At 40.6% G+C, this 14,073-nt stretch overlaps 1 protein-coding gene across 2 annotated transcripts; it reads right to left on the bottom strand.

Annotated features, from left to right (window-relative positions):
* arih2 (ariadne homolog 2 (Drosophila)) lies at positions 1-13,274 on the bottom strand. Of its 2 annotated transcripts, none has more exons than XM_061056840.1 (15): positions 13,136-13,274; positions 8,749-9,278; positions 6,706-6,773; positions 6,218-6,290; positions 5,644-5,785; positions 4,388-4,509; positions 3,577-3,686; positions 3,347-3,464; positions 3,101-3,151; positions 2,759-2,780; positions 2,132-2,283; positions 1,553-1,696; positions 1,064-1,132; positions 788-910; positions 1-621 (listed from the first exon to the last, which is right to left on the bottom strand). In XM_061056840.1, the coding sequence occupies exons 2-15, from the start codon at positions 9,013-9,015 to the stop codon at positions 550-552; spliced, it is 1,533 nt and encodes a 510-aa protein (XP_060912823.1). In that variant the 5' UTR covers positions 9,016-9,278; positions 13,136-13,274; the 3' UTR covers positions 1-549. The 2 variants fall into 2 exon arrangements, with proteins under 2 accessions (XP_060912823.1, XP_060912822.1); XM_061056839.1 differs by having other exon boundaries at positions 8,749-9,297; positions 13,136-13,271.
* Positions 13,275-14,073: the final 799 nt, after the last annotated feature.

The following is a 14,073-nucleotide window of genomic DNA, read 5'->3' as shown; positions in this document are numbered from 1 at the left end:
TCTCCTTAAAGAAATTTTATTTCATCTCCATACAAAAAAAGTTTCTCTGCCGTGAGCAGTTTTACTTTGCTGTCATAGAAAAAATGTTGGAGAACGACATCAGTAACTTTTACACTATTGTGTAGAGCAACACGATGCTTTTAGCTGCTCACGTTGGTGTATTAATGCTTAATGTGATATATATCAATACACCCACAACGTTCTGACCAAGGACCTCTTCGATCAGATATGAAAAGCTTCAACAAGTGTAACTGCAGCGGTATGATGCGCCGAAGCCAAAAACCTGTAAATGAGCCGACGATGACAATGAGAAGAGGGAAGGGGAGATACAATCGTGCCTTTCTGTGACCCTGCAGCATCGTGGGAGTAAGAGGAGGGAGAAACAGAAAGAAAGAAGCAAAATGAGCCGGTTGTGGAGAAGCGAAAGGAGGGCTCAGTCTGACTGCATCGATGGATGGTCATGGAAGGAAGCAAAGGTAAAGGAGGCAAGGGGAAAAAAAGGAAGGGGGGGATGGGAGACGCTGGTGCTTTGCAGTCGCCAATGGAGCCTCAGGTGTCGTGAAAATCCTTCAGCAGCGTGCGTCGCCTCTGCTCAGCAATGTGCATCTGATTCTCCAGATCCTGAAAAGTGGAATTAGAAACATTAGAAACACACCCCACCAAAACAGAGTATTAAAGTCAATATTAAAGTTAATACTTTAGTACTCCAATTCTTAATATCTGGATTTTAAATAATTTTGTCTACACGGGTAAATCATCCTAAAGTGGTATGATCAATAGTTCTTACCCCTCTGTCACTAGCACTCAGCTCCCCCTCCCCCACCACTCCTCTCTCGTAGGTGTCGGCCCGCTCCACCTTCCACGACAGGTTTTCTATTTCTGCTTCCAGCTGGGCCTGCTGGTACTCAAACTGAAGAGAAGATGAGGAAAAAGGAGGGAGAGGATGACACCATTAAAACTGCTGGGTCAAGACTTAGCAGGAGCTTCAGGAAAAGACAGGTGGGCAGGGGGCCCAGATCACTCTTCATGAAGTTAAGACATTCTTATAAATACTGTTTCTTACCAGTTTCTTTCGTGGGCCTGACTCCATGTAATAGGCGTAAGGGTATGTATACTGCAGCGTGTAGCGACACTGAAGTAGAGAGACAAGACACTTAAACACTCAGTACCATCTTAAGAAAGTTTGGGAAGTATTCTTTTAAAACCGTGGTGATAAAAATAGGAGGATTGTCTTGATAACTGATGGACAAGATGTTTACTCGACCACTCTAATGGTAGAGAGAGAGAGGGCAATCAGGAAAGAAGACATTACCATTACCATACACAGTGTTTTAAATAAAAACAAACTTGATAAGTCACTTATTTCAGTGATGGCTGTAGTTAAAATGTATCCAGTGTCTTCAAACGTTTATTTCATGATTTCTTATTTTTTTGTGTCTCAGTCTTTCTCTCCTCACTCTCTGTTAGAGTGGACCCAGTTTTCCTCCCATCGAAGCATCTCAAACAAACACAATTGCAGATCAGGTGGTGGTGGGGGTGGGGGTGTGTGTACCTTAGCCAGTAGCTTTGCAGCGTTATGCAGGTACTGCCAATCAATCCAGGTTCCCAGGTTGTTCATCACTCTCTCCTGGATCTTCTCCTGGATCCTCTGGTACGTCTGAGCCTCCAACTGCAGAGACTTGTTGTGATTCTCCCACTAGGGGAATAAAGATTGAAGGAATGAAATCAAATGAGATGTAAAGCCTTGAAGACACAGATACTGAAATATTTATTCAGGAGATCCAGGGATTAGTGGTTGAATCTTGTTTGTGTTCATAAAAGTTTTTGGTTGTACATTTTGTCCTAACAAAGGCTTTTCTGTTAAAAGACTGGACGAGGAAATCTGTTAAAGTTATGTTTCATCTGCTCCTTGTTTGAGGAATGTAGGGTTATTTATAAATCAAAACTCCTTAGATTCCTTCATCAGTCTCAGTACAGGGAGGGAATAATTTGTCTGCTTAGTTTTTACTCTTCACTGTTATCCAACAAGGAGTTTTACCGAGCCTTTTCTTCTCACTAAAACTGTTAATATCATCATGAGGTTACTCAAGCATTTTTATAAATGGGTTATGCAATAAGTAAAGAATCTCACCCTCTCAAAGTAGAAGAGGTATTTCTTCAGGGCCTCTCTGGCCTGAGCCTGTTGGCTCTGGTTGACTATATCAGGGTTTTCTTTGTAGCGACTGCACTCGTAGTATTCACTGCCGTGAGTCTTCCAGTCGCCGAGACACATCCAGCAGAAGTCTTCCAGCAGACACAAAACGCACTTTATTAAACTGCCTACGTCTTACATGCATAACACAGTTTGTACAGTAAGAGAGAATGTTTTACAGTCAGTTCAAACTAGCTGTGGTTATTAATAAATGTTCCATAACTAATAAACAAAGGTTTATTTTTCTACATTTGTAACCCAGATAACAAAATTGGAAAACAGCATATGTACATACACATATTTAAATAAAAGTATAAACAAGTCTTTTTTTCTACTAAGCTTTAACTTTCACTGAGAATGTTTAAGTTCAGAATCAGAAATACTTTATTAATCCCAGAGGGAAATTCGATAATTCATTCAGCAATTCTCGTCTTGTAATGAAGGCTGATGGCTATGTTGGTACTATGTGTGTCCCACCATTAGATGAGTGCAAAGTGCCTCAAAGAACAGTGAGCTCATGCTTCACTGGATCATGCTGGAACTGCGAAACTGAGACTAACTACTCACCGTGTTTGCACTTGGAACATTGCTGAAACAAAGAAACAGACAGAATTTAAAAATGATTTGAACAGAAATCTTACAAACATAGCGTGTGAGTCACACTTTGAGACTGGATGAATGTGAGTACAGGTCAACCACTCAAACCAGTTTGTGCTTCATTTGACACAAAATCTACTTCACACATGTGGCACCAAACCGTTAAATAGAAAAAGATACCATGTGCCTGTGCTGGAATTATTTAATCAAGTGTGACATTATCAAAGCTGAGGATTTCAACTCTCTGAATCTGATTACATTTTTAGCATTTCCTGTCTTCTGTGAAAGTGTGATTCTTCAGCTCTGACTTACCATGTGATTGCACCCTCCATTCTTCTCAATGCAGATATTGCACTTAGGACACTGGAAGAGAACAAACATACTTATGTTAGTAAAAACTATTGCATGACAGACTATAACTAAGATGCATTTTTATGTTGTTGTGAGATCACGTATGTCTGTATCAGTGTGAAAAACTGTAGTCTGCGTACATGTATGTTATTATAGCAGTGACTGTGTGTACATGAATGTATGAGTGCATGTGTAGATCTATCGTACATCTTTAGTGTGCGCGCTGATGTAGTTAGCGGTCTCTGAGTCATCTGCACATTTGGTCAGCCATTTTCGGATTGTTGCACAGTCTGTGGGTGCGTGGTACATCTGACGGCATTTGAAACTTAAACAGAGAAAAAAGAGACACACTCATTTATACAGCACAGCAAAACAAAACTTACAGATTAAGTATGAAATTATGAAACTAAAATGTTATACAAGTGCTTGTGACCTACCAGAAGACTTCACTGCAGCGACTACACTGCACCCGGCGTGCCCGCGGCTCCTGCACTTTGATGACAATAGGACAGTCTGCACCCGGACACAACTGCAACTGGAAGTGACTCTGTGGAAACAGAGGTCAGGATCAGTGGATTATATAGAGAGTAATCTAAAGGAAGGAGGTGTTGCTGCTAAATTTAAAATTCAACTTTTACAACATCATGAGCACCAGAACATTCAGATTCCATTTATTTGTCATTTTTTCCTCATGTATCTGCATACATTTAAAAAAGATCATAAAACATACAAAAACTAAGTACGTCATACGACAAACAGTCATACAACAGACATTTTGGATAAGCATCACAATATTCCAAGCTTGCACAATAGTACAGGTTGTTAAAAAACAAGGGAAAAGGGCATTTTAAAAGAGGCTAGAAAAGAACAATGACTGTTTTAATTAGGCATATTTTTCCTCACCAGCTTCAATAAACTTTTCCCATCTATCTAAATAATCTTTGTTATTTCTATGATCCAAAATAACAACAATTATGTATGAAAACGAGTTTCTTTGCAACTATGGTAACTGCTGAGACACACAGTGGAGGGGTTGATCTAACAGCCAGAGAGAGGATTTTGATTTAATGCTCTCTGAAGGACATTCAAAGGTTCACCAGTAGAAACAAACACCAAGGGTTTACCAAGTGTCTCTCTTCTTCTTAACCCCTTTCTATATGCCTCTGTTGTATCGTTTACCAAATATGCAGACTGTGTACTGAGTCTGTTTGATTAGATGCTTCAACACAGATAAAAACACACACACACCTCAACGTAGTCTCTGAAGAGGTAGCGTCTGTATTTGTCCTTCAGCTCCTCTGCTGGCAGCAGCGGCAGGACAAAATCTTCTGGCATCTGCAGCGAACAGTCCTGAGCCATACAGGAGATACCTGAGAGAACACAAACACACTTATAACAGTTGTGAATTATTGAAAGATTATAGTAAGAGGTACATGTATTCACCAATAAACCACAGTCATATCTTTAAGTTGATATTTCTTTGTTGGGTCTAAGTGTCTGGATTGGGGTCTCACACACACACACACACACACACACACACACACACACACACACACACACACACACACACACACACACACACACACACACACACACACACACACACACACACACACACACACACACACACACACACACACACACACACACACACACACACACACACACACACACACACACACACACACACACACACACACACACACACACACACACACACACACACACACACACACACACACACACACACACACACACACACACACACACACACACACACACACACACACACACACACACACACACACACACACACACACACACGGTAAAAAACATTTCCAAAGGATCAGAGGCTGAAACAGCATTGACACCTTGAGGTGATAAAACATACACGCACATTCAAACAGATAAATCTCAACAGTACAAGGACAGACGTGTGGTGTTTTGACACACAAAACTTCTGAAAATTTCCCGGTACGCCGTATGTGTGAATGCAAACAGCTGATTGCTTCACACCACCTGAACTCAGACATTTTCCTGTCGGCTTGCTCAAAAGATCGCATGAAGTCAGGGTGAGCCGATGTGTGAGGGTAGCATGAAATATTTATGAAAATTCCTCCCTGTGCGAGCTGGTGGGTTACAGGTGGGAAGTTATTCAGCTGCTTCATTCTCTTTTTCACTCGCCTGTATGATCTTTTTCACTCATTCAATGTTACTGCAAACACATCCGACAACACGTAGTATTGATTTAAAGCTGTCGTTATAGTGTCAGACTATGACACTTTGCTTCCGCCATCTTGAAAATCTGCAGCATCTTTTTTTACATCATGTCTTGCCTCCTGAACCCCCCCACAACTCAGACAGAAAACAGGGGCAGGCGGTGCTGAGTGTGTGTGAAAACAGCCATACAGGTTCATGTACAGACAGTGGACAGCTAGCATTCAACAAAGTTTGACTCACCCACAAATACCAGCTTGGATGACACAAACAAACTCGTTACTCACCCACTCCCATGCCGTCTTTGACGAGTACAGTGCAGTGCTGCTCCCAGCATGCTTTGCAGAAGGAGTGCTGGCAGGGCAGTGCCAGCAGCGAGTCTCTTCTTACGACCTGTAGACACACACCACACTGGAGGGACTGAGGGGCCTGAAACAAACAAACACAGAAATAATGAACATCAGATTTATCAAAAACTGTTCTATAAAGCCAGTGAGGGAGATCATAACGCCAGAAAATGAAAGAAAAAAAAAAAACAATCAACTGGATAAGGAAGTGATTACTCCATAAAACAGTACATGGAACTGCTCAGAATTGTACTTCTTCAAAATAACAGTTGGAGAGACAGGAAATATTTAGCGGAGAGAATGAGGATGATACGCAGAAAGGGCAAAGGTCAGAGTCACACATGACTTTGCTGCAAGAGGGACCAAAGCCTCTGCACATAGGGTGTAATCTCTAGCAACTGAGCTCAATCACAACCCCTGAATTTCACTTCTTTTGAAAACAAACATTAAGTAAAGAATCGGTTTTCGGTTCCCATGTCCATTGGTATTACATCACACGTTCTTCATTACTCACAGTGACTGTTCTGCAGGTGCTGCTGGGCTGAACGAGAGCGTCTGACAACAGCAGTGACGAGTTGGACTTATATCTGTGGAATATAGACAGAACCAAAGGTCATAAAAAGATGAGAGACAGGAACTATAAAGACAGAGCAGAATACATTTAGTGTTGAAACAAAAGTGAAAATATAGGATTTGTGAAAGAAAAGGGTTACAGCGGAAAGAAGTGAAATGAGTCAATGAAAATGAAAGACTGTGAGAATGTATATAACAAAATAGGACAGGGGAGGGGAAGAAGTCTCTTACTTGTATTGAGTTTATAACGTCCATATTCCTATGGTATCACTATTTATGTATTTGAATGATTCTGTTTTAATCCTAAAAGTCAGCCAGGGACAGAGCAACCTAGAAACCTGTATGCATGGCATCTACTTTGTACTTTACATATGAAGTAATGTTCATTGCATGTGTCCCTGTTGAATACACGAATAAAAGAAAACATACCTGTCCAGTATTTGTGAAACGTGCCAGTGCAAATGCACCAGGATCAGTTTTGCTACTGCAGGTAAAACCTAGGAGAGATGAAGAGAGAGAGAGCAAGTGAGTAACCTTCATGTCTGTTCCATGATATTCTAACTTACAGCAATACAATGCTGCTTCAATGACAGGTGGGTGAGTTGACTGGTCAGAAAGTCAGTAAAATCTTTATTTGATTTTAATCTGTTTAAAAAAATAAATAAAAAATTCTGTAGATCACGACAGGACAAAATAAGCTGTTTGATGACATCATTTTGGTGGTCATATTATTATGTGGCAAAAGAGTGAGCCACTAACCAATAATAAGTTACTGTCTAATGCTATAATAAGTTGTGGTCCATACATACAAGACAACGTTTCCAAACAAGAGGGTGCATAGCATATGAAGCACAGTCAGTATGTTTCTCCTCTGCAGACTTAAAGCTTCCTCTGAGCTGATGCTCCATTTGTGAATATTAGATGAGGCAGGAAGATAACTCTATAAGAAAGCTACCTAGCACTACTTTAATGTATCGCCTTACACTTCAGGCCAGACATGTACTGTAGGTCTAATGTTAGTCCTTTAGGTCAGAAACGCCTGCAGATAAAAATCATTCCATTAAAACTGACTTAAATGTGCTCCTCTTCAACCTAGCGCCATCAAGAGACACCGGCTCCTTAGAGAGCTGCAGACAGAATACTGTAGCTTTGCTGTGCAGGTCCCAGGTGAGATTATGTGTGACTGTTGGTGTGTGAAGTATGGCTCCAAAATAGCATGCAGAGTCGCAGACTACACAGCAATGTCAAGTTTCTTCTAAGAAATGAAGTGACAAAAAAAACATATATGAGGCATTAAAGGCCGATAAGGTAAAGGTGATATCAGCCAATAGTCTCTGATAATCAGCCTCCTTCAGTCCCGCTGTAAGAATGCATTAATATTTATGTGTGCACTCAGAAGAACCATGTAAAATGTCAGGCTGACATTACAATTAGCCTGCTGTTAGTGCATACTCACTGTAATTACTGCAGCCTGATCCTTCTAATACAGCCACAATAACCTTCAAACAACAAAGTGCACCATGCAGACAAATTGTTTTAGACATCTAAGCGTTTTGAAATGTTATCATTTGGAGCTAAAGAATAAAGCTATTGATTATTTTTCTTTCATGGGCTTTCCAGGATGTTCTTTGGAGATAACTAGTTAGCCATTTGTCACCTTCGAAACTCAGTAACAGACTTTAACGATTATTTGGTACTTATGACAGTGGACCCTTGATCAACCTTGAGATACACCTACACACGGTGCTGAAACAAAAAAAGCAAGACAGTTGATATAATATACCACACACTACTGCCCCAAAAATGATAACTCTGTCAGTGACTCAGAGTTATCATTTTTGGGGCAGTAGAAAAACACTAGTTTCCCTTTTCTTTTGTCAAAATAGTAACCCTTACAATTAATCTGAAATCTTTCATTCTACAGTTGAGTTGGACGATGCTTTACCACAACAATGGTGTTTCCGCTCGCAGCCACAATCAGCTATTTTTTTTCATCTTCCATCGTTTCTTTTCTCAGTGATTCAAATAACTTTGCTTGTTGTGATGCTTGAAAAGTTTTGGGTAACAGTTTCAAAACAGGAAATAGAATTGTAATGAAACCACTATTTGACTGCACTAATGCAATCCTCTTATGTGCAAAGCGGAGAAATGTGTCGGATGAAAATGTGTGTGCAGCCTCACACAGCAATGCTTTTCAGGACAAAGCAGAGCAACTAGGAGTGTGTTCTGCTCTTTTTACTGTCTTCAAAAGTCTAAAGTGCATCAGTGTGTGGTTCTTCTTAGAACTAGTTTGTGCAATACCCAAAAGCCCTTGGAAATGATTCTGCTCACTTAAAAGACACATTTAATAAGCCACATTGCCCACATTATGGTTTCAGATGTTTACAAATCTAATGAAAGGTATGAATTATTTCATTATGCGATGCAGCAACATTAATAAAAAGGTGCTACTGACACAACACACACGCTCACCTTCAGTGCAACAGCCACAGTGTTAACCTCCTCCGTCAGCACCCGCTGACTCTCTTTGTAGGTCAGGCATGTGAACAGGTACTCTTCTGGGTCAAAAGAGTCAGCGCCCTGTTGTTCCACATCACTGGCCACACCGTCGTAGTAGCCTACGATGTCGCCTTGATCCTCCTCTTCTCCTCCATCATCATCATCCTCCTCCTCCTCAGAGTTCACCCCAAAGTCTTCCTCATTGCTGTCCGACGCCTGGCTGTTCATGTCCACAGACATCCAGTCGATTATTTAAACACCCGGACAGGTAGACGCCCCGCCTACCTGTCCGATCCTAATGGTCCGATTGGCTGTAATGTCTCGATTTAAACTCTGCCTCCCTTCGTCACTCTGCTTCCCCTTTAAACCTTCTTGGTTCGCTGTTGGGAGACGCACGGCCTTCCTGTGTGTCAGTGGCGCTTACAGAGCGCTCAGCAGCAGCGGAAGAAGCAGAAGAAGTCACACTCTCCGTCACTCATTTGGAAAACCGGTTACAGGGTTATCTAAGAAGGGGGGAGAAGACTGATGAAGAGGAGAGAAAAGGAAGGAGGAGAGAGGAAGGGGATGGGAAATAAAGAGGCCAAAAAGGGACAAACAAAGGAAGAGAAAGAGCATTTAAAAAATGTATAAGTTATCAAAGTTGTCAACATTTCCTGCTCAATAACTTGTGATTATCATGTAATGTGCTCATCTGGTTGAGTCAAGTTTCCCTCAGTCAACTTCCTCATCTGCAAATCCAACTTGTTTTCTCAGCATTCAATGTCAATTTTCTAAAATATTGCAAGTATGACAAGTAATTCTGAAATTAACACCAAAAAAGTAAAGGCCAAAGCAGAGCAGCAAATGCTAACATGAGAGAAACTTTCTTTTGATTTACTAATCATATATGCCTCAGTTTAAATTCTAAAGTTTTTTAAATGTACTTTATTAATACCGGCAGAAGGGAATTCAGGCTTACACTGTGATACTGAGAGACAGGCTTCTTACACACATAGACTCAGCCTTGCGTCCAATAATATGCTATCAGCAAAAAAAGGTGACATTACTAGTAAATCTCTTGGCTATTTATTTAGGTTTATTTTAGAGATAGGACAGTGGGTAGAGTCAGAAATCTAGTGACATGCGAGAAAGGAGTCACAAGTCGGATTTGAACCCAGGCTGCCAGCTTGGAGGACTATAGCCGAGGTGCACACGCACTGACCACTAGGCTATCTGCTCTATTTTAAGTTTTTTGGCTTTACTGGAGAGTACCAATAAAATGTTTTCATTGCATTTGTTATGACAAACTGTCAGGGTTTTTATTCATCAGTTTGATTACTTATCATTGTCATTGGATACTAGTGATAGAAAGGTGTCACTAGAGGATAATGACATGAGCAAATCTAGTGCCAAAACAAGGGGAAAAAAAGAAAAAATATAGGCTTAGGTAACAGAAAATGCTGAATAGAAAAACATTCTTTGTCTACGTGGTATTTACTGTATTTTTTAAAAAGATAAAAATGAGCTAAAAGTATAATGTTATAAATCAATCCTGATTTTTTTCATCCAGTTATCCTCAAACGCTGCGTATTATAAACCCTCAGTAAGTAAGGAGTGTATTTGTGAAAACCCTGCAGTATAGAAATCTATCCAAAAACATGACCAACTCTGAAAGGGAGAGTCTTACTGACAAGAAGCTCAGCAACCTTTTGCATCATCTTCACTAGGCTGCAAGCGTTAATGGGATCTGCTCAGTGAAGGACACTTTCTCCGCACACATGCACACCAAAGGCTGTAAAGGTCAGCATACAAAATATATGAGGAACTTAAGATGGTGGAGTTTTTTTTTTAATAGCATGAGCCTCTCCTTAGTGTGGAGTGCCTGAAACTGTTCATGAATAATATCCATGCACTGATTAAGAAACCGGCCGACTCAGACACCACACGACAATGTCTTGAGGAAATTTGTTCCAAGTTTTGACTTTGTCTCAGTCAAAACATAATTTCTTTGCATAATAGCCGGGTTACACAAGCAACCAGACAGCTGTTGCTAAACATTTGGCAGTGCTCGTTTTGTCTGCCTTTTCTACTTAGCAGCTGACCTTTCCTGACAGATTATGTCATACTCCCAAAATCAAGCTGGAATCTACCCCTAACAGTGAAAGTGGCTGCTGACTTTGAGGCCTGTTGACAAACGGTTAATTTCCATTGCTGGCTTGAAGACAAGCTCGCCAATGATCTAATGGCCATGGACTGTGACTGAATTAGGTACAAGGTCCCTCCCTCCCTGCCTGCAAGACCTCACCTATCCTACTTAACATTTGACAGTCTGCTTTTCTGTGCAAGGAACAATTAAAAATCCATGTCCTCACTTTCCTCCAAAGGATGACTCTTTTCTCAAGTTACAACTCTTGCTCGTGTATTATGTTTATCCTGTGACAGTTTGGATCTGTTAAACACGTGTGTGGACACAAGGCATGGGTTAAGGCTTAAAGTCACGGTTTAGAGGATTAGCTGAAGATGCTTTAGCTTTGGGGATGAGAGAACAGGCAAACCATAACAGAAGTTTACTTGGGTGCAAAGTGCAAACTGGATAGTAATGCTAAACACAAAAGGGGGCTAAAAATGTACAGGAACCCTGTTTCAGTTGAAATTTAACAAACATTGCTAAATAGCAGCAGTAAAAAAAGTGCATAACTGGATGAGAAATATGACATCACGTGGTTTTCAAAACATTTACATTTGTGTCTACAATTGTAATCATTTACATTTTAAGTAGTTAATAGTTATTAATAGTTAATTTTGACTGTGTTACCCATTCAGATTTCTCAAACTATGACTTCAAAAATACCTTTGAATGACAATCCAAAATGACCACAGTACTAAACTACAACATGACTGAATTATGGTATATAACAGTATAAATGTCACACATTATTTTAACATCATTCCCAAACTCTGTAACGGACCAAACTAATTGTTGTTGGTGAATGTGTCCTGTTTTTTAAATGAATGTGGCCTGTGTGTGTTAGTTGTCTGTTGAGGTGAGCTTCAGGTATAGCTCACTCAATGTTTTATATGTGGCCTTGTGTAATTTGTATGTGTTTATTGTATATAGTGTTACATGTTGTCTTGTTGTGTGCACGTTACATTTACTTTAGTAGGTTATTGGATACGTGCTTTTACTAATACTTGTTTTTGTAGCTTTTAGCGATGTTTGAATTTGTTTTGTTTTTTTAGGGAGCCTTTTATAAAGTATGGGGCAGGGACAACAGATGAAAATTAGCCTTTTGGCTAACTCTGGCATATTTACAAAAATGTTTATCAATATGCAATGTCCCTGTAAAATTTAAAAATAAAAAATTCCTGCATATAAATTGTGCACTGTGAATTGTCAGTTCCGTCCCTCTCAGCGCTGTGCAGCAAACTGAGTTCCCCTGATAAACAATTAAACATGTTGTTTCCCCATTGTCCATATAGTTGTATTGGTGTGGATGCAAGCTTGAGTTTTTCCTTGCCAAAGCGTATCTCCTATTGCATTAGAGAAGAGACGAATATCACAACTTCTAACGGAAAGGACTGTGAAGTGTGAATGATACATGTCGACACCACAGTGGCTCCAAAGTATCTTCAGGTTTATAACGACGTGTGATGTGCGTCCACCACGGTCAACAGACACCACATCAAATCCGTTTGTTGGCATCGATATACAAATGTGACTTTGCAAATATCCACCTGGACAAAAAGCAAGGTTTGCCCTCCATGAGGCGACAGACGCATTCCGCCCGGTCCGGTCCGGGGCTAAAAATAGGCATGAAACTGGGTGACACACATCTTGCTAGGCTAATGTATCACAGCGACTCAGCACAGGTTTGATAACACGTATTGGGGGGATGGGAAGCAATAGTTTATGTAGAGACAAACTGAAGAAATAGCGGATTGGTCATTTCTAAGCATCGGAGATTTCGTCCAATTTCCCCAAGAAACTAAAAAAACAAAAAAAAATGCAGTGAAGTCAAGTCCACAGAACGGCTAGCTAACTTTAGCCGGATTAGCTCCCTGGTTAGCATGCTGGCAGTAATATTTGGCAGAAAAGGAACGACATGCTAAATTTACGAGTTCTAAGAGATAAATGCTGGTCTGCTTTTACAAAATACTTGCAAACGTTCCCCATAAGAGATTAAACAAACATCAATTTATACGATAAAAACTAGCCAATTTAGCCATCCCCTTATCGTCCCCTCCCGCTGTGCCTCCGCGTCTCACCTACTCCAGACCGGGGATCGAGATGTAAACAAGGCCCTCTGGAGCTCTGGAGTAAACAGGCTCATTTGAACAGCCGCTGCATTGATTACCTCAGGTCGGAGTCAGTAATATTTACCTCTGAGATCAGCGTCGACTCTGTCAGCGTTGAAAGCCAGAAGTGGTTTTTGTGTGGGGAAACCCAAAGAGCGATTTACTCTCTGCTCGCTCGGCTGGTAGGCGGAAGATAGACGGGTACAGAGGTACTTATCAATTACGTCACTTCCGCGTTTTCAAGCTCGACTCCTCTCTCCCAGAAGAGATGCAGCAGCTTAACTTTTATGCATTTGTATCATCCATTAATGCATCAGCAGCATTAAAAGATGCAGCAACCACTGTCCACCTTTTGCACACAGTCATCCTAATCCGGCATTAGGAGGTTTCACTGAATATATGTTTCAGTTTACAAAAAACAGGATTTATCTTTTGATAGTTAGGGGGCTTTCCAGTTTTTTCAAGACTCTATAGCAATTCTTACATCTGTGTTCAGTTCACACAGATCACATACAAACAGTGGATATGGTTTGCCAACCCTCTCCTTGCCTGAAATTGTGTCCTCATACTAAAATCATTCCAAAATGTTTCATTATTGTGTAAATCTTTTTTTTCACATTAACCTTCAACAAGATACTCAAATTCCTTTAATACACACATTTAGTGGCAACGCTTTAGTTCTATTCATAGCTATTTAGCCACATACACTGCAATAATCTCTAATGCTGGTTTATTATGTTCACTTTTTGCAGCAACCACTTGACGTTCCTTTCTCTTCCTATAAGTTGCACTGGTTGGAATATAACTGGCAGGAAACATTGCACTCAAAGTACTTAGGTTCTGAAGGCATTAGAGGGATGCCTTTATAAACGATGCATTACCCTCTGCTGTGACTCTTAGTGGTGCATGAGAGAGGCAGAGGGTTGTGCCCCTGAGGTTAATGCACTGATATTTGGCCTTGGGTTGCCCAGAAAGAAGCTGCATCAGCATTTAATGCCACTGACGTTTGGTTAACCCATAAAA

This window comes from Labrus mixtus, chromosome 15 (genome assembly GCF_963584025.1).
Source record: "Labrus mixtus chromosome 15, fLabMix1.1, whole genome shotgun sequence".
Lineage (NCBI taxonomy): Eukaryota > Metazoa > Chordata > Actinopteri > Labriformes > Labridae > Labrus > Labrus mixtus.
Note: the sequence above shows the minus strand (reverse complement) of the source record. Positions and strands in the feature narration are given on the sequence as shown.

What these genes read in the sequence shown, in the direction of transcription:
- arih2 (XM_061056840.1), bottom strand. Translation starts at nt 9,015, where the DNA reads ATGTCTGTGGACATGAACAGCCAGGCGTCGGACAGCAATGAGGAAGAC. An exon ending in CGCTGCAGTGAAGTCTTCTG is followed by an intron (nt 3,465 to 3,576) that starts GTAGGTCACAAG and finishes TCTCTGTTTAAG; the next exon opens with TTTCAAATGCCGTCAGATGT. An exon ending in CTGCAAAGCTACTGGCTAAG is followed by an intron (nt 1,133 to 1,552) that starts GTACACACACCC and finishes TCTCTACTTCAG; the next exon opens with TGTCGCTACACGCTGCAGTA.